The 20,359-nt window shown below is 27.2% G+C and overlaps 2 protein-coding genes across 3 annotated transcripts in view; both read left to right on the forward strand.

Annotated features, from left to right (window-relative positions):
- LOC129971792 (probable chitinase 10) overlaps window positions 1-2,026 on the forward strand; it is a 143,865-nt gene extending 141,839 nt beyond the window's left edge. The window contains exon 33 of the mRNA XM_056085769.1: window positions 1,793-2,026. Within this exon, the coding sequence (XP_055941744.1) occupies window positions 1,793-1,924 (132 nt within the window). The 3' untranslated portion in view covers window positions 1,925-2,026. The remainder of the gene's footprint in view (window positions 1-1,792) is intronic.
- Window positions 2,027-7,338: 5,312 nt separating this feature from the next.
- LOC129972125 (transforming growth factor beta regulator 1-like) lies at window positions 7,339-16,322 on the forward strand. 2 transcript variants are annotated; one of them, XM_056086121.1, is made up of 7 exons: window positions 7,339-7,808; window positions 9,552-9,622; window positions 10,224-10,396; window positions 11,805-11,944; window positions 13,395-13,541; window positions 14,509-14,606; window positions 15,879-16,322. In XM_056086121.1, exons 1-7 carry the CDS (start codon window positions 7,587-7,589, stop codon window positions 16,150-16,152), a joined length of 1,125 nt encoding a protein of 374 aa, XP_055942096.1. In that variant the 5' UTR covers window positions 7,339-7,586; the 3' UTR covers window positions 16,153-16,322. The 2 variants fall into 2 exon arrangements, with proteins under 2 accessions (XP_055942096.1, XP_055942097.1); XM_056086122.1 differs by having other exon boundaries at window positions 10,236-10,396.
- Window positions 16,323-20,359: the final 4,037 nt, after the last annotated feature.

The following is a 20,359-nucleotide window of genomic DNA, read 5'->3' on the forward strand; positions in this document are numbered from 1 at the left end:
AATAAAAGTGTTATCCATCACCCCCCCCCCCCGCAAAAAATTGTGGATATTGGGAAAGGCAGAGAACGCCTTGAGTGGCATTCGCTCAAAATTTAATATTTGCTAAATATTAACTTTTGGTGTGAGTTTATTAAATATGTCGTGTGATCCTAGCCCAGGGGTTTTTTTTTCGAGGGGGGGGGGTAGTTGTATTCGAAAATCGAATTTGTATTTCCAAAATATTTTTACCCAACCGATTTAAATCAAAATTTGACACAGAAATGCAATTATAATCACAGAATCTCATACTCAATTTGATATATTTGTCATTGCGTTTTTCAGTTATCACGTTTACATGTATCTGAAAGCACGGACCAACAGACGGTCAACCCCTTATTTGATTTGGCTCAAAGAAAAGGCTGCAATTGGCTACACTATAGAAATTAAACCTGTTTTCCAAATTTAATCCATCTTTTTTTTTTTTTTTTTTTTTTTTTTGTAGTTATCGTGTTAACTTATATTCGAATAGCCGAGAAGACTTCCTCTATATAGATGTTGATCAAAATTCCATACAAATTTGTTTTGACTATATCAAAATTCATATGGCTAGCTCAAAGCGATTTTGAGTATTTGAGACATATATATACGGACCGCATTTTCCAAAAATGTATTTTTTGAACTCAGATAGGTCTAAAACAGGTAGATTTGACAAAATCTCTCATTCTATATTTCGTACACGAGAAAGTAACAAGAAAAATATGAGCAACAATTGAATGAATAGAATGTTTTATTTTTATTTTCGATTGTATAGTTTCTCTACCATAGAGGGCTGTACAATAGCAGAACAAATCAATCTATCTTTAAAAAAACTGATTTTTTTAGGGGGATTTAAAAAAATCACTTGAACTTCTATATTGCATTTAAAAACAAAGAAGGTGAAGCAAATGTAAATGATTTTGATTTTGTTCATAAACAAAATTATGATTATTATTTGTGCTAATAATTATCATATTATTTCCTTCTCACTTTATATTAAGAAATATTCTATTTAAAAGACGTTAATTCTAACTTAAAGAATTAAATTACTCTATGTTTAATGAATTGCATCTCTTCCGTGAACTCATCTCAACATCCTACTCAAGCCACTTTTTAAAAATACGCAGTTCAACATCAAATGATTTTTAATTTAGCTAGATTTACACGATCTCGCTGCGTGAATATAAAAAAATTAAATTAAAGAACAGTTGCAAATATTTCACTTTAAAAAGATTTTATTAATTTTTTTAAAGAAAGTAGCAAAGAATTTAACTTTTCACCATTCGCACCTTGATTTTTATGTTTTGGACACATATCGATAACTAAGCAAGTAATCACTTTCAATCCGATTAATTATTTCTGCTTTATACATGTCATCTTGAAATACGCTCTGTAAGCCACTCTTGACTCAACTATATTGTTAGCTTGATATGCACGTGCTTAGTAACTTTTGACTGCTGCGCCTAGATGGCGGAGCAGTCATCGTAGACTCAAAACACAAAGTTTGATGCCGTCTAAACTTCCTGAATTTATCAAATGTAACTTTTTTTTATGTAAGAAGTTAGTGAGGATTTATTCTAAAAGTCATACAAAAGTTTTCAATAGTGGTACAAGAAAAAGCTTGGAATCTTTTTATATTTCATTAAAAAAAAAAAAAAAAAAAAAAAAAACCACATTTCTTTAAATTTGTTATTTCAAGCTCAACAACAAAATAGTTTCTTTCTTCAAGTACAAATGATTATCCATAACCCTTCCTTAATTTTTTTTCTGCCTTCAGGTGGACTATTTGATCCGAGAAGGACTGGGAGGTGGCATGATTTGGTCATTGGAAACAGATGATTTCAGAGGAAACTGTGGAGGTGGAAAGTACCCTCTGCTTTCCACCATCTCTAGAAAATTGAATGGTTGATTTGGAAGGACAGTGTTCTTTACTTCTTGAAACCAAGAAAAGAAAAGGAAATTGTTACATGAGAAACATTTATTGATAATAAAGTTTTATTTAAAAAATGTCGTTTGCAGATTGGAATGTTTTATATATTATTTCTTTCTAGACGCACATTAATTAATTTGAAAATCGAGTGTGCAGTTAAGCCTCAGCCATTCCAAAGATTATGTTCAAAACTTGGCACGGGCATTTAATTTTCGTGCCAAGGCCACATACTCAAATTCATTAAAATCTAGCTCATGGCTTTTGAGTTATCATATTTACATATACGCGAACAGAGAAACAAATTGACTATCCTTTGCAATGATGAATTTGTTTGCAATTTGATACATAATTAAATTTTGATCTAAAGATTTTGTATTAAATTCATCCATCTAGATTGTCCTATTCTTAAATTGTAATTCTTAGAATTCACGTGAAAACCTACTGAAAGATTCTCACGAAATTAACGAAACTTTCTCACATACTCTCTGACAAAGGTGTTACACCCACTCCCACTGCACTTAAAATGATGGACTTTGAACAAGGCTGTGAACATAACGAATGCTCAAACTTTTATTTTGAGAGTAATTCACATTAGCGAGCTTCGTAGTATAGTAAAGGAAACCAGTGCGTATATATCAATTGCATGGTATTGATGAACATAAATTAGACATCGATTATTAACTTATACCTAGATGCAATACTTCATGGGGGGGGTTTTTTTGGCGTGCTGTTAATACGTAAGTATCTGAAAATCGATAATGTATTTTGGATGGCTTTTTCCTTGCAGATTGAAACCTACTACTCAATACAGAACTACAGTGTTAGCAACAAGATCACATACAAAACTTCATTTATCTCAATCATTCCGTTTACGTGCATTCAAAATGACCCTTCGACAGATTTGTTCTAAATTTGATAAGAATCTACATTTTAGATACTAAACTTATTCGAATATTTGTATATTCATAAATTTCGAATTCGTATATTCGTGAAAATTTCGAATTCGTATATTCGTGAAAATTTCGAATTCGTATATTCGTGAAAATTTCGAATTCGTATATTCGTGAAAATTTCGAATTTTCAAAAATCATTTTTGATGAACAAATACATAACCAAAGCAGAAAGACAACATATAGTAAGAAGATCAGTGTAAAGGAATTGCAAAACAAAATGAAATTTAATTTGACAGAAATATTAATGATCGTCACTAACTGTCTTTAGTGAACAGCTGATTCACCAGAAATTAACATTAGTTCTATTTAATCTCAGTTAAATTTCTTACAAATAACATTAAATCCCAAAACATTATTAGGCCATTTGTAACCTAAGTATCTGGACAATCTATTATAAATTACGCATTTACGGTAGTGTAATTTCAATTTTTAGCTCCTGAAGTAAACTGCGCAAATAATCAACAGAATTTTTTTTCCTTATCCTGCAATAGCGGACGAAAATCACTAGATTAAATATTTGATGAAACAATAAAAACGGTTTAAATTCCATTATATATAAAATCTATTGTTAGAAATTATGCAAAGTATGCCTTTTTTTAAAAAAATAAATCTTCAAAATTCAGAAAATAAAATGTATGACATTTAAAGTGGTATTATAAAAATGGGAACTTTTTTATTTTTAATGTAAGATAAAAATCGGTTCGGTATAATGATGTTTATGGGAGTTATTGCGGGAACGCCAAAATTTCCATAATTTTTAATTTATTAAAATTCTAATAAATTTTTTTAAATTCCCTAATGTACTCATTCCCATCCTCCAGATTATTTTGGGGCCAGATTTGGTAACTCTAAAGTTAAGAGGTCTGCCCTGCATAGCTCCAACTTACATACACATTTTCTTTTGTTATTAGTCGTGATGGAGACATGTAAAGTATTTTAAAGTCTTACAAAAATTATTAATCGATTTTAATTATTTTTTTAAATTTGCTAATATAATTGGGAAGGGTTTATTCCTCACCTTTCAGGTATATTATCGATTGAACTGTCAAGTTCTAAACAAGTTTCCAGCCTATAATTTAAATTGATAGAACTTAAAAATATGACTATTTTCACAAAATAAATTATATCAAAGGATAACCACAAAACAGCTACAGTTCCTATTGAACCTATCCTACAAAACAGCTCTTATTGAATGATCTGAGCAACGTAATAACAGAATAGGCAGGAACGATGGTTAAGTCCTAAGGGCTTTCGCCGGTCATGGTACAATCCCACCCTTTAGAGGTAAGTCGGTAAGGGGTAGCCACGCCCTCCATCATGTACCTCCAAACCCCCTTCCATAACGTATTGAAGCATGCTGATTGGCTCTGAACGAACGATAGTTTATCCTCAGTAGTAAATATAAACTCAACCTGACTACCCTCTCCGATCTCCACTGCAACCCAACTCACCCACCCCCCTGCAGCTGAATTTCGATTAGACGGCATCCTGCCTCCTCTCCCTCTCCTACCAGGGGATTGCTCTGCTTCGCAGAGCAGCTTCAGAACATCATGAAACACCATGGTGGAACCAAAAGTTCACGCCATCCACCAGAAGCCATGGCCAACTTCATCACTTTTACGCCATTACAAGAGATAGCTTTTAGTTGAAGCGGGCTCTCCTACAACTGCATCAGTCTCCGCGCGGGTAGCCACACCCGCAACGTTTTTGTACTCACCAAGATGGAGAGAACCATGCTGTAAACTTCTCATCCCCAATTTTTATGTGCCCTTCGTGAAGATATAAGGAAGGTTAAATAAAAACCACAATCAGTTCATTTTTAAAACGAAGAAAATATATATACATATAAATGAATTTGCACAAAATGCAGTCAATTTTCCAATTAGGAAAAGATAGTCTGCAGATAAACAAAAACCATTAATAAGATTTTTTAAAAAGAATTTAATAAATAAGAAAATACAGAGATTTCAGAGTTCTCAAAATTTGAATTATAAGACAGTTTTGATGCATTTTTCTAGGGATACAAGCAAGAACATTATATGAAGATTATCCCTGACTTGAATGCAAAAAGTATGGGATTTATAGCAACAAAGACTGTTATTCCCATATTCTATTGATTTGAATTCGTTTGTTTGAAATTTGCTGAAGAGCATCATCATGCTAAATCGTATTTAATTTAATGGTTATGAGTATTTTTTTAAATGGTTTCATTTCCTGCACATATCGAAAATATTACATTGTAGTTTATTTATTTTATTATCATCATTAATTTTTAATATTTCAAATTGTTTTTTTTTTTCGGAATGTACTAGTTCAAGTAGAAAATTTTAAAAACTCATAAGAGAAAATAAACAAAGGCTTTTTTTATTTTTTGCAAAAAAAAAAAAAAAAAAAAAGGAAAGGATAAATGTTTGCAGATTAGTAAAAATTTTTAAGTTTAATGTAAAAAGAATGAAAAAGAAAAAAAATGATGAAACTGACCTAAAGAGACTGTCACAAGGATCACCCTCAGGCAGGGATTCAAACTAAGGATTTTTTCTGTGAGGGGGGACTGACTTTCGTCCAAAAATATTGACCCTCATAACCCAAAAATTCCCAGAAATTAGCATAGTAGCATTAGCGCTCTCTAAAAACAATGAATCTTTTATTAGTTTGCTTCAGAAAACATTTATTTCTAATTGAATTTCATAATGATTGCATTTTTGATTAATAAGTGTTTGCAGTATACTTAAAATCAGTTTAGTCAAGACATGTAATTTAATTATGATTAGACATAAATTAATGCTTTAAAATTACAATTTATATCCTGTATTTTTTTGAGAAAATAATCAACACATAGTAAAATTACTAATATATACTCAGCCAGTAAAATTAAAATTGCTTAAATACTCAGAAAATCAATTAAAATTAAGCTGAAAATTTTATTTACTTTATTAATTTTCTTTAAATATTCTATTAATTTTTTGTTAATTTCACCTAATAATTTTTGAAAAACACGATTTTTTTTTTATGAAGAATATGAATAAGATTATATTCAACTTGGAACAATGAGTTCAGATATTTGTAGCAACAAAATATCTTCTACGTTTTCAAATAGAGTCTCATTCAGAAAATTCCAAACAACTTCTTCAGACTGTCATATTCAGATTCCAAGAAACATGTATACATCACTGTAATATATCCTACAATAAATATATTTTCTTAATTTTAAAGAAGCAAAATAATTTAATTTTATGAATTGCTGCAATTTCTGTAGTTGTCTGAGGACATATGTCGATCTGAAATACTGCCTTCATCTTCTTATACTTTGTATAAAAGAATACCTTAGATGTTTGAAAATTGGAGGAATATATTTGAGTGATGAGAGTTACAAAAAATCATAAAATGACAAACAGAAAAATTATTTTAACAATAACCATTAAAATTTATACTCGTCACGACAATTATAGGGTAACTGAGAATGGAGTTCTAAACATATCACCTGCCGATGCTATCCCAGTAAATCGGAGGTATGTCCCATTATCGGTGTAAGGAAACTCGATTCCAAAACCTGCTCATTCAACCTGAATTTTTCATCCTGTAACTAGATTTTCATCACTTTCACGGGTTATTTCAATTAAAAATGAAAAATTTCTTGTAAACTCTGTCAGGAAAACATAGATCCTTAATTTTGAAAATAGTGTGAAGCTCATTTTAAAAAATGAGCTATCACCCAATTTGTCAATAATTTAGTTTAGTTAGTTTAACGTCCCGTTCTGAAGCAACACTAGGACTATTTTGGGACGGACCTCGTAATTTTGAACCGCGGTCAGATGACGAGATGCCTGAGCTGGCACCCCCCTCTCCACACCACACCAGCGGGAGGACGTTTGGTCTGACTTATTTAACGTGTAACAGACCCCCTTACACGACGGTTATTCGGTGGAATCGGGCCTCAAACCTGAAACCTTATGGCTCACAAGCCGAGACCTTACTACCAGGCCACCGCGGCCCGCAATAACTTAATGTAAAATCTTATTTCATACCATAATAAAAAATAGCAATGCTTTACTCAATTTAAAATTACCAATTTCCCTAGACATAGGTGGCGGGGTGATATGGTTATGAAAGAGCTCCTTCGATTTAAGATAAGCATCTTTTAGATAAAAGAAAATTTTAAGGACAATGAGCAATGAATGACTAACACAATATGGTAATAAGTATAAAAATTCAAATGTCGCACTAGAGCTTTATACATGCATTAATCCAATATTACTGGGGAATTTCTCGTATTTAAAAGCATAATAAAATATATATTAATATCTTATTGATGATAATAATTCTATAAAGTAAGATAACTGACAAATTAAGTCAAAATACCGAAAATAATTGAACCAAATCATTTTAAAATGTTAATTCTATCTGCATGGCAACACTGTTTATTAAAATGTAAATAAACAAATGGCAGTTCTGGTCAAATTCTTGATGTGTTCTTAAAATTTTACTATTGAAATATTTCTATATCGATCCCGAACTACATTAAATTTGATGAAAAATATTAAAAATTTTCAGCCTAAATATAATTTTATTTCTTATGTAGATTAAGTGCTATTAATAGAAAAGCTAATGTTGTGTTGACAAAAACTTTTGTGCATAGATTTCGAAACCTGTAATATTATTCTTTATACGTTTTGAAATTGATAATATTAATGGAAAGAGACATATTTAATGAATTTCTATCTGATGATGGAAGTCCTCATTTAGGACGTAATGTTGTGATATCTTCGAGCAATGAACCAGAGAATAGTAACTCTCCTTTTTTCAATCCCAGTCAAGGAAGCAGTTTGAATGAAAAACGTGAGAGGATAAATAATAATATCTACCGTGAAAAGTATCGGAAATTGAAACGAGTTGTAAAAGACTTTGTTTTCGTAAGTTTTATTTTTAATATTTCTGACCGTTGATGTTCCGTAAAATTTTATTCAATAATTATGAATTAAATAGCTTAAATTTATTTCTTTAATTAAAAGATGAATCGAACTTTGGAGACATGCGCTGGTTTTCTTAATTTTTTTTTTTGATATTTCTGTTGTTTTTAATTCTATATAATGATTATTATTCAGTCATTTATTCTATGGAGTTATAAAATGCATGCTATTGTGTATTTTATTAAGTGATTAAAATTTAATTGATTTTTTGATCAAATACCGAGACTTGTTATGGTGTTAAATGTTCTTTGTACCAATTAGCTGTTATTCTCATTATTCTTATGAACAACCAAAGAGTATTCAATTTTTAAATGATATAGATTTATTAACTTATTTATAAGAATGATAGGTAGATTTATCTTTGATCCTATTAATATTTAATTGCATCACATTTAAAAACAAAAGTTTGTAAATCATTGTTTTGCTATATTTTTGTAATAAATTATTTATAATCTAATCCTTTTACAATTAATTATTTTTATTCCTTTCTATCATCTAGTTTTTAAACAAGTGCAACAAGCAATCTCTTTGTGTATCAGAGATTTAAAAATTTCTTTTGAGTTCTGTTATGAATGCCAATGACTCTCTTTAAACTATATTATTCTGTGGGAAAAGTTGCTGTAATCATTTTAAAATTCCTAAGAAAGTAATTTTTCAAAGAAGATAATTTGGGATTGAGCATTTAAGGATTAAAGAAATTTTGTCTGTCTGTGTAGAAATTCAGGAAAACAAATTCTTTTAGAACTTTTTTAGAAAAACCTACATATATACATGCATAGGTAGCTAGATAGACAATAGTTATTTTCAAAGATGAAACTATTCCTATCTAATAATAACTAATCTTATACTTTATTTTAAAACTTTTTTTTAACCTATTCTAACCTATTGACTCAAAGGGCAGTTGTTACTTTTAAGGCTTCCTTAACAGTAAAAGCGAGACTTTTTTTTTTTTTCAAAATGAATGTTTTTAAAATTAAGTATACTAATAAACTTATTCATTTAGAAAATTTAATTAATTGCCTCTGTCAACAGTTCAAAGGAAAATAATAATATGATAGTACACATTTGCAAATAGAATTGTGTTCATTAAAAAAAATGACTTTGTTGAGTTTAATTCTCTAACTGATGTATTATTATTATTTATATTACTCAATTCTTTCAAAATATGATACTTTATAGTGATAAATAATAAAAAAAAAACTTTTCCAGTATAATGATTACTTACTTCAATTCATTCTTGAAACTTTCAAAAGTACTTTTTTCTATTTTGAAATTAATTTTAATTTGTAAAATTTTAGGTACACAATTTGGTTGCTGAAAAAAAAAAAAGTTATCTAATAATTCAGAATATATAGCTAAACAACAGTACTAGTGTTATGTAGTCTAGCAATAAGATCGGGAACTTAAGAAAAAAATACCTATATTGACTCCTAATTCTATAAAAATAGTAGATGACATGTTTTAATAATATTAATTCTTTTGTGATTTAATAATGCTAAATGTATATTTTTTATAATCTTATGAGTGTGTGTTAAATTTGTGCTTTTATTTAAGAATTATTATTGTATTTATTATTGCACTTGCATTAAGATAGTTTCTTTTCCTGCACTAATCGTGCATATATATATGTTACATGTATATATACATATATTACTTATTAATATTTTAACTTCTGATATTTTGTAGGAGAATGCTGCTTTGTGTGATGAAGTTGCTCGTATGCAAGAAAAAATTCTGATTGCAAAAGAAGAAAGAAGGTGATTATTATGAATAAGTAATTTAAATAAATAGATGTTATAGATTTTATCTTTTCAAAACATAAATTATTTGTTTTTAATATTAATAAAGATTGTTTCAGTAATGATATTGATGATACCAAAATATATGACCTAATGATATTTTGATTTAAGCAATTTCTTTCTCTCTGATACAAATTTTATAAGAAATAAATAGTAAATAAAAAGTAACTTAATTTTTAATTTTTTTTTATGTGAGCTTTTCTCTGGAAAGTTACTTTTGATATTAAAAAGATATAATGTGTTTTATTTTTAAGAGATAACTGATCATTTACTGCTTCTTTTATATTTTGTTTGCTCCTATAAATTAAAAATATATAGTGTAAGCTTAACTATTAATAATTTAATTATCTGAAGTATTATTATTATAATAAGGAATATTAGTTGTCTGATGGTAATAAATATTTTTACATACTTCAGTATTCAACTGCTGATTTTAAAGAAAGCAATTTTTAAAAAGTGGTTCAAGATAACATTTTAAAAGATTTATCCAACAGCCTCACTAATTGATGAAATCTGAAACAGTTTGTTGTAAAAAGTTACTTTTAATTTTAATTAAAAGGTATCTCTTAAGGAAGCTGCAAGGATTTCAATCTTTAAAAGATGGTTCAGCCCCAACAAATCATGTGCCTGGTGTATCTTCAACATCAGGAAAAAATGTAGCAGGAGAAAATACAGAATCACAAGTAAAGAAAAAGGCCCCAGTGAAGAAGCGACCTGCCTCTAAAACAGTTGGTATGATCTATCAAACTCATTTTCCAATTTGTTTGCATTTTTAATTTATAATGAAATTATTTTACTACTTTTTCTTTTCTTTTAATTAAACTTACTTTTAAAGTACAGCTTTTGTGCTTGAAATTTATTTTATTTACTATTCATTTAACAACTTATTGGCTTTGAAAATGTGTCTGATAATACTCTTCTATCTGAGCACATTAAACTGTCACAATAAGAATGTAATATTAAAATTTCTAGATAAAAATTTTTGTGAATTATGTCATAATAAAATTGTTGTTATTTTTTCCAACACAAATCGAATAAGACGTGGACATTATTCTGGCACAAGATACTTTTATTGAATAAATTGCACTGAAGCTTAAGGTTCAGAACATAACTGTAATTGCGTTTGGAAAATGAATCAGAAACCACATAGATGGAATAACACCAGAAATGGAAGAAGTTAAAAAAGTGTAAGTGTACAAAATCAAATATTAGGTGAAACACCCACTTTTTTTAAGAATGCAAAGATGCTGATTTACAATTTTTGTTTAGTTAGGCATGACAAACTAAAATGCTTCAAACTTCATGAAATCAGATCTGAACAATCTATTAAAACATGTATAGTTAAAATATCCTCACAATGACTGCAACTTGGTGGAGGCTGTGAGAAAAGTAGCAAGACAAATTAGAAGAATGATTATTTTACATGCTACATTCTATTTATACACATATACAATTCTGTGTACATTATTACCAATTATCAATAATTTATGTTGTCAAATCAATCAATCATTCATTTATTTTACAAATAAAATCTGTTTGAAACAACCTGAAAGTGGTTTCTTAAATTTCATTATTGACTTTTGCCTTAAATGAGATGAAATAAATATTAAGAATTCTTTTTATGCAATTTTATTTTCAGTGACATTTATATTTTGGAAGAGTAAGTTATTAGTTTAAATCTTTATTATCTCATTGATTTATTGCAGGAAAAATGATTCATATTCTCTAAAAATGGCAGCATCATGGAGAATGATAGTTTTTCCTGGAGATTTGAGACATAATTCAATTGCTCCAAGCAATTTTTGAAACAATAATTATTAAAATAATGTTTTGCCATTTTGATCAAATGAATTTTCATATTAAATAAATAATTTTAGAATGTTTCCAATAAGCAAGCAATACTATATCTTTATTTTGTTATTTTATATTTCTATGTTTCAAATAAATAGAATATGGATAGATCTTACTAATAAATACTTAGCCATTATTTTTAATCAATTAATAATTAATTTAAATATGAATTATAATTTCATAACTAAAAAGTTATAATAAATGTTGAAGCCAGTTTTTACTAATTTTTCTATTTTTTCCTCTACTGTTAATAAAAATCTTTATGAATGAAATGAATCTTATTTTTCAGAAGAAGGTGCAAAACCCAAACCAAAAAGAAGAAAAGTCCCTGCAGATAAAAGACTTGTTACTCCAATACCTTTGGATGTTGCTGGTCGCCCAATATTTCCTATTGTATTGGGATCACTTACTATTCACAGTTTAGGAGTTGTAAGTAGTATTCTAATTTCAATTTATGAATAATTCTAAAAAATTATGCTAGTCAGGTTGAATTTGTTTGTGTGTGTATGTATATATATATATAATCAAATATTGTATTTGGTTTATACATGAAATTACCATAAATAAATTCTGGACATTTTATTGAAAAATGAGGAATACATTCATAAAAATGTTTTAATTTCTGTGGTAATTAGAAAAATTGTAATATTTGGAATCAGCAAATATTTTTTGTGTCTGTTTTTTTAATTTTTAAAAAATTAAATTCTTATTATTTTAAAACAGCAAAATTGATCAATTCTTTAAGAAATAATGCTTTTTTTTCTTCTTCTCTTTATATTTACTTACAAGAGATAAACTTTGTCAGTACATTTTCTTTAATTCTCCTAGTAAATTTGATATCGATGATATCTATCAATATCAAAATATGGTATATTTATATTTTCTGCTTCTAATTATACCGCCATTCATAATTTAATAAACATTTTCTAAATAATAGAAAAATCTAAATAGTTTTTGTTTTTAAAATATATATAATATATTTCACACAATTTCATTGGATATGGCATTCCAAATTAAAAATGCACATAATTTTTTTTTTTTCAAATTCATTGAAATTGATTGATTGTAGCAAAAGAAAAAACTTTAAACAGAGCATGAGAAATGTAATTAATATCTATTTTCATCCAGGTCAAGCATTCTAAATTGCTCCATCATCAGTAAAATCTTATGTTTCACTTCCAAATGCCTAACTTCCTAAAGAGAATAGAAGTGATCACCCTCCAGATTTATAGAATTCTTAGAAATGCTATCACTGTCTTCATTGACAGTTTTTTTTTTTTTTTTTTTCACTTCATAACACCATTGACACTCAGCAAATCATACCTTTTGTAATTTGTGTAAAGGAAGTTAAAGGACTAGCAAATGTGTCTCATAAATAAAAAAAAATATATGTGGGTAAACAATTTTATAATAGTTCCAAGTTTTTTTGTCAATTTCATGCAATGAAGTAGACCCTGCTGTGATGTATAAGGTAAAAAATAAATTTCAAATACTGTATACCAAAGATTTTTTTCCCTTAACTTCTTGAAGAATGGAACTAGTATTGAAAACTATGGAAAAAAATAAACTTCACTCACATTTTTCTCATGACCCATTTTAAGGAGTAGATAGGATACCCCTGTGAAAATCACAGAAGCTGTAAGCAGAGTATTAAATATCTGGCGAAGAATTTCTTCATATTGCAAGATTTTTTATTATTTTCTATATTGCACTTTAAAATGTTTTCCAAATTTGGTCTAGTATTGTAGCATATATTGGAAATATTGATTTTTTATATGTACAATCATATGCATATCTTTTATATTGATGTGTACCATAACATGTTTATGTGCTTCTTCTCTATACTCTGATTTAATTAAAATTTTAAATTTCTTTATAGATTGTATCTGATAGGCCAGGATACCATACTGAACAATGCATTTACCCTGTTGGATTTTGTAGTTCTCGAACTTATGCAAGTTTGAAAAATCCTTTAATTCAGTGTTTATATCAATGTACTGTGACAGATAGTCCATTTGGCCCTAGGGTTTGTAGAATTTTATATTAGAAATGTATTTGAATAATTTAGACATTAATTGAATTATTGTTCTTAAATATATTGCAGTAAAATTCATCCATATTATTTGAATGTATTATTTGAAGTTTATTTGGATGTATATATATTTTAATTGTATTAATATATTTAATAATATGAAATGTGTGATTAATTTATGAAATAAAATTTTTCTAATTATGCTTTTTTTTTTTTACATTTTTATGAATAAAAAGAAAGTATCATTATCATCAAAAATTTCAACCTGAAAATTTTAATAAATTTCCATATGTCAAATTTCCCTAAATGCAAAAGATATATCTTGAAATTATTAAAAACATTTCTTGGAAGATTATTTTGAGGTTTATGTATTACTTAAAAATTACTCTAGAACATGACTACTTGCTTTTAATTGTTGATGGAGATACTAACTGTTGCAAATGACTGCTTCCCTATATTATTCACTGTTGATATTGAAAATATATGTTTCAATTACCATTCACGATTTTTAATTAAATTCTGTATAATTTTAGAAAAAATTATTAATTGGAAAAATAGCTTTTTGCATTAAAAAAAACAGAACTTCTATAAAATGTTACAAAATTTTAAAAGTCTTTAGTTTAACAGATTATCTCACTTTAAAAATAAAATTGCAGATCATCTTATGTGGCAATTCCTAAGATTGACAGAGCCAATATTAAACATATTTTTAATTTTCTGCATAACACCATTTCAATGTAAAATAGCTGATATAATGTGTCATAACTTTAACCTTTGTTTTAAATATTTATTATAAATACTTCACATTTTCTTCATTAATTTTGAAGTTTAAGAAAAATGTTAATGATGGTTTTGTAATAATTAATTAAAAAATTAATTTTTTTTCCTTATTAAAAGAGCTTGAAATTTTTTTATCCCTTTTATTGTAAGTAAATATTATAATTTAATTTTTTTCTTCTAGTTTGAGATAACACCTGAAGATGACCCTGGCCATTCCCTTATAGGAAGTTCACCGAATGAGGTTCATAGTGCCCTTTTAAAGTCATTAAATGCAGTGTGGTAAGTTATTTTTATTTCATATTTTAGTTATTTACAGTGCAAATTAATATATATTTTGTCTTATTTAAAATTAGCAATTCGAAATTTTATTTAAATGCAGTTACGATATTGTAGGAAGGCAATCTAGAAATAATATGAAATTAAAAATTATATTTATGAGAATTATAGTAGTATATTCAGCATTTTATTGTTATTAAAATTTAGTGCATCTGAATAAAAATTTTTATTTAAATTTAATAGCACTGTTTTGTTCAAAAAATCAATTAAAATATAATTAAGTGCTAGTTTTTTTTAATTACATTTTTCCAATAATAAAGCATTTCAGTTCTGAAAAAAATAATTTTTTTCAAGAATATTTATATTTGTATTGTTTAGATTTTGGAATTAAATAAAAAAAAAGCAATTCTAATTTGTTTCTAAAATATTCACTTGACCCTGGAAAAAACTGTTCTTTTAGACTATTTATTTTTAACTGCACTTTAACTAATGTAATCTTAGTTTTAATTTTATTAGCTTGGATAGATAAATTAAATTTAGCTTTTATTCTTATCACCTGAATTACAGCTCTACACCAAAATTTGGATCAAATTCATTAGGAAATAATGTATATGAATACAATTATCCAAAATCACAACAAGCAAAACAAATGTAGTTTAGCATATTTTAATATTTACATCAAATTTTGGGCATATCAGTCAATTGGAGGAGGTTTTAAATGCTTACTTAGTTCTTTTTGCTATCATATGCAACTAAATACAGTGCCCATCATATTGTCTAAACATACACTTTGATGAGAGTAGAATGGATATGACATCAACTAATTTTTTCCTAATGGATATATTGTCTGTTGAATCTCATTGTAGCATAATACCATATACCCGAAATTCATCATTTGAAGAAAATATCACTTGAAGGATCGATTTTTTTTGTACTAGTACATCATTCTTTAGAAACAATGAGCTAAGATATTCTGTTATCTTTTTTGCATGTAAAAAAAAAAAAAAAATATTCATTTAGGTTTCATTTGGTAGTCTTCGCTTGTAAAATGAATTTTTGGAACTTTGCTAGATTCTTAATAGACAAATGTTCCCTATTTTCCAGTTTTCTTATAAATAAATAAATATATATACTTTGTTCTAGTACTAAAATTATAAAGTAATTAGTGAAAACCAACATTAAATAAAATTTTGTTCTATAAAAAAATATTAAAGTTGGTTATTTTTTAGATCATTATTAAATTAAAATAATATTTGTTTTATTAATTCCTTGTAGTGGTAAAGAAGTGGTCAGTGTCGATGGCCAAGGTGCTAAATTTTTTGGTTTGTCTCATCCAACTGTACAAAATTTAATCCAGAGTTGTGCAGGAGCCCGTAAATGCTCAGATTATCGGTGGGTTCAGTTTGAAGTAGCAAAAGTGGCAGAAGGAGAGGAAGATCATATCACAAAAGACTTTGATCCAACAATTAATTTTGACGTTCTTTTACACATTATTAAAGAGAGTACTCCAGTTGTCTCTGTCAATAGTGGATTGTTGGCTGTTAGATGATAAATCAGTAAAATTAGATATTCTGATCAATAATGAGTTCATAAAAATAAAAATGTAAATATCTACTTTTTTTGTCAAGTAAAATATCTTGTTGTATTTGAATAATATTTTACTGTATAAAAACTGAATGAAAGGGAAGTAAAGCTTTTATTTATATAATATGATCTCTCAGACTTTGTTTTTCATTTATTTTGCTACAATTTTCTGAAAAAAAATTGATAAAGACAATGGAAATCTTGAATACTTATTAAGAAAAAAAGTTATAGTCCAAAAATAATAAATTTGGAAAAAAGTTGAAAGTTAAAAAAATTTTCCTTTTTTGTTTGAAATAAAATTATTGAGCTGTCCACTTACACTTTTTTGATGTATGAAATTTTGGATAGATTTTAGAATTTTTATAAGTAAATGAAACCCACTTAAAGATTTGAAAATATATAAAAACAATTTTTGTGTATAAAATTTTAAATTTTTATTTCATTTGTTTGTTTTAAAATTTACATTTTTATTTTATGTTTGTAAATCCAGTTTCTTTGTTTTTATATACAATTTTTTTATTTTGTAAGATTTTTAAAGTCTTCGAAAGTTATGCTTTCTTTCTTATTTGATTTTTTTAATACAATTGACATTAAATTTTCGTTTCCTGTTTGGATTTTATATTATTGCATGAAGATTAAAATTAAAATCATTAAACAAAATAAGTATTAAATGTTTCTGTGCTATCAGAACTTTTTTTTAAATTTAATTTTATTTATTTATTTTGACATCTTTTTGCATTCCAAATGTGATAAAAAAAATTGCTTAGTTATTTAAGAAAAAAAATTTATCCACATTTTCAAATATCCATTTTTTTAATATGCACTATTATAAATGATAATGAGATTATGAAATAATATTGAATGCCTATTATTTGTTGTAACATTTTCACATTTTCTTTTCAAATATCAATTTTTTAATATGCACTATTATAAATGATAATGAGATTATGAAATAATGTTGAATGCCTATTATTTGTTATAATATTTTCACATTTTCTTTAAGAATTCTTGCATTTGTGTTGTTGTAAAGCAATTTTGTGGATTGAGAAAATCTTATGCGATACTTCTGGTACATTCGTATTTAAAAATGAAGCTCAGAACTAAGCCCATGCAAAACATTTCAGTCTGATAATAATAGGATTATTCAAATCACTCTAAAATAATGAATATAATTTTAATCTTTAAGACATGGATGCAGATTTGAACTAAATTTATTAACTATCATTAAAATTATTTATTTATACGATGTTTAGCAAACAATCTTTACAGAATTTATCTCTTTTTTTTTTTTTTTTTAATATCATTTCATGCTTTCAGAACTATGACATAGGTTTTACTTAATCAAGTCCTAAAATTAAAGACAAAGTACTGAAGTCAAGTTTGCATGGTCTCAAAGAGAGAACATCCTGGATAAGCATTTTAATTTATTAAGACTATGCAGATAATATTTTCACTTGTTAATTAATGAGATTAATGATTGCTTGATTCCTAAGGAGCCTTGTGGCCATCCAGCCTTGTCTAAGATATCTCAATAAAAATTTTGAGTAAGGAAAATGATTCAAGTTTCCATTTTCAGTATGATTTAATACTTGATGAAGCACTTCATAACTAATCCAAAAATATGAGTGAATAAATTTTTATAATTAAAGATTGACTGCTATTATGCTTAAAGTAGAATATATCAATGAAGCGAGACAGACTGTGGCATAATATTTGATTAATTTGACACAATCAATTCATCATATTTCATACAACTCAAATGCAAAATTCATTTTTTAAATTCTTTCTTATCAATTAGTAACTGTAATTGGTATTTTTAAAAATGAAATTTCATGTAGCTGTCTCATCTTCTCATGCATCAAAGAAAATGATATGAGTTGCTGAGGGCAAGATGGAAGATTACAGATTTGTGTCACTGTTCTTTCTAAAGATCTGCCCAGCATGTATATTTTTTTCTGTCGAGTTGAAATACTTTTATGTTGATATGGAAGTTGAGGGTAAGGAATGCTGGTTCACATTTCATTCTTGTCTTCTGATTGTGACTCATTGTTACAGAATCTGCCATTAAGAGTCCATTTAATATTAAGACTGGGAAACAAATTCTGTAAAAGTGAAACCCAGTCAGAAGTCAAGAATGGATACTAATCTGATGGATTGATTAATAAATAATAAAAATGGATGATAATTTAATATCGAATCTATAAATTAATCATTTTTCTATTTTATATGTACATCAATCTGCATTGAATTGCATTACCCCCCCCCCTCCCATTTGCTTGAAAATTATACCCTCTGCTTAAATATTGATGCACAAATAGTGTAAAATCTTTTTTCATCATAAGTGCTTTTCAGATACTTAATTTTATCAAACGATAAATATTTTTTAAGTGGAAAATACTGCTTGGTAAGATAAAGGAAAATAACAAGAGAGTTAAATTTTAAGTGCTCACTAATTTGCCACTAATGTACATTTATTATTATGTAAACATCTTAGTGTAGATTAGTACTATTTCATATTTTAAAATCTGTCAGTATCAAATTTATGAGTAATTCACTGGGCATCTTGCAATCACTGATTAGTTGATTTGCCAACTGTGGCAGCTATGCCTTGTCACCAAGAATATTTATTGGGATTAATTCTAATTAATTTTCTTAAGCATAACTTGATGTTAATCCCTTCAACAAAATATTTTTAGTACTAAAATTGTGGCAGACTTAAAACCATGTTGTTTTGCCTTATACCTAATCTATTTATTGTGTACATGAACCTTTCTAATTGAAATTGAGTCCCATTACATTTCAATATCTTTAAAAATTTAAGTGTATAGATAGTCTATTTCTCCATATTAAAAAAATTCCTTTACATATATTTGTAACAAATAGGAAAAGGGGTAGACTCAAAATGAGATATATGGTGTCAGTTGGACTTCCTGGCTATTCAGGAAAGAAACTGGTGCACAAATATCAAGAATAGAATGCGGTGGAACAGAATTCAGAGGAAGGCACTGGCCCACCTTAGGCTGTCTAGCCAAATATGATGATGATGAGATGATGACTATTTCAAACTGTGCATTGTTTTTATTTTTTCAAAAATTTAATTTCTTTTTATGATTTTTTTTACGTAAAATTTGTAAATAATGAACAGATTCTTTTTTAGTTTAAATGTTGAAAGAAAATTATATGATTAAATATTTGATGAAACAATAAAAATATTTTGAATTTCTTTGCAACAGTGAAATCTATTGTTAAAGAGCAAATATTGCTATAAACATAATAGTATCTACATTTTATAAATTATTTTTTATACTGTTTGTAAATTTTTCCTCTTTATTTAAATAAATACAAAGACCGCTCGATCAGTGGTAGATTTTAGGTAATTACATTTTCAATTACAGAGAAAAAAAGAATTTACAACACCTATTACTTAGTTGAATATATAAATATATATATCCATGTTACTACATTTGCTCGGAGGCAGAAAATGGTACTTTTCATTCAACTGCACCTTTTCTTCAAAACTATGGAGTGTAAGATATGCGTTTTATTAATACCTGTGCTTGAGTTTATTAACATGTCTTAAAATGGTAAAAATCTATAGTTTTCCCTTCTTCTTCTTCTTTTTTTTTTTTTTTTTTTTTTTTGCTACATTTTCTCTTAACACTGAAAGCTCTAAAGAACATGTAATTCAATTGTTAATGAATTCAGAAATTGCATACAAAGTTAAACAGTAATTACATTATGCAAAGAATGCAATGTTGGGGGTATTATAATTTAGCAATACTTGTACATGAGCCATTCCTGTTTGTCAGTATTTTTTCTCTGATTTTAAATATTTATTGATTCAAATGTGGTTGAATCCATTGGTACAGGAAATGTAGGACAATCATACTAGATATGTCTTTTATTTAATATTAAGTTTTACTGTAATTAATTCTGCTAATCTCAATTTTTATATAAATATATTATTTAAGTATATATATATATATATATACACTGAGAGAGAGAGGCAGAGAGAAGTTCTCTTTAAATTCTTTCTTTCGTCTCATGATTACTAGGCATTTAGATAGAATTTTTTTTCAATTCTGTCTTAGTACCATGGCCAGCTTTTGATAAACATGATTATCACAATGATTTTTATTTTAAAGGCCCTGAAAATCTTTTCTAAATTTATT

This window comes from Argiope bruennichi, chromosome 6 (assembly GCF_947563725.1).
Source record: "Argiope bruennichi chromosome 6, qqArgBrue1.1, whole genome shotgun sequence".
NCBI classification, from domain to species: Eukaryota; Metazoa; Arthropoda; class Arachnida; order Araneae; family Araneidae; genus Argiope; species Argiope bruennichi.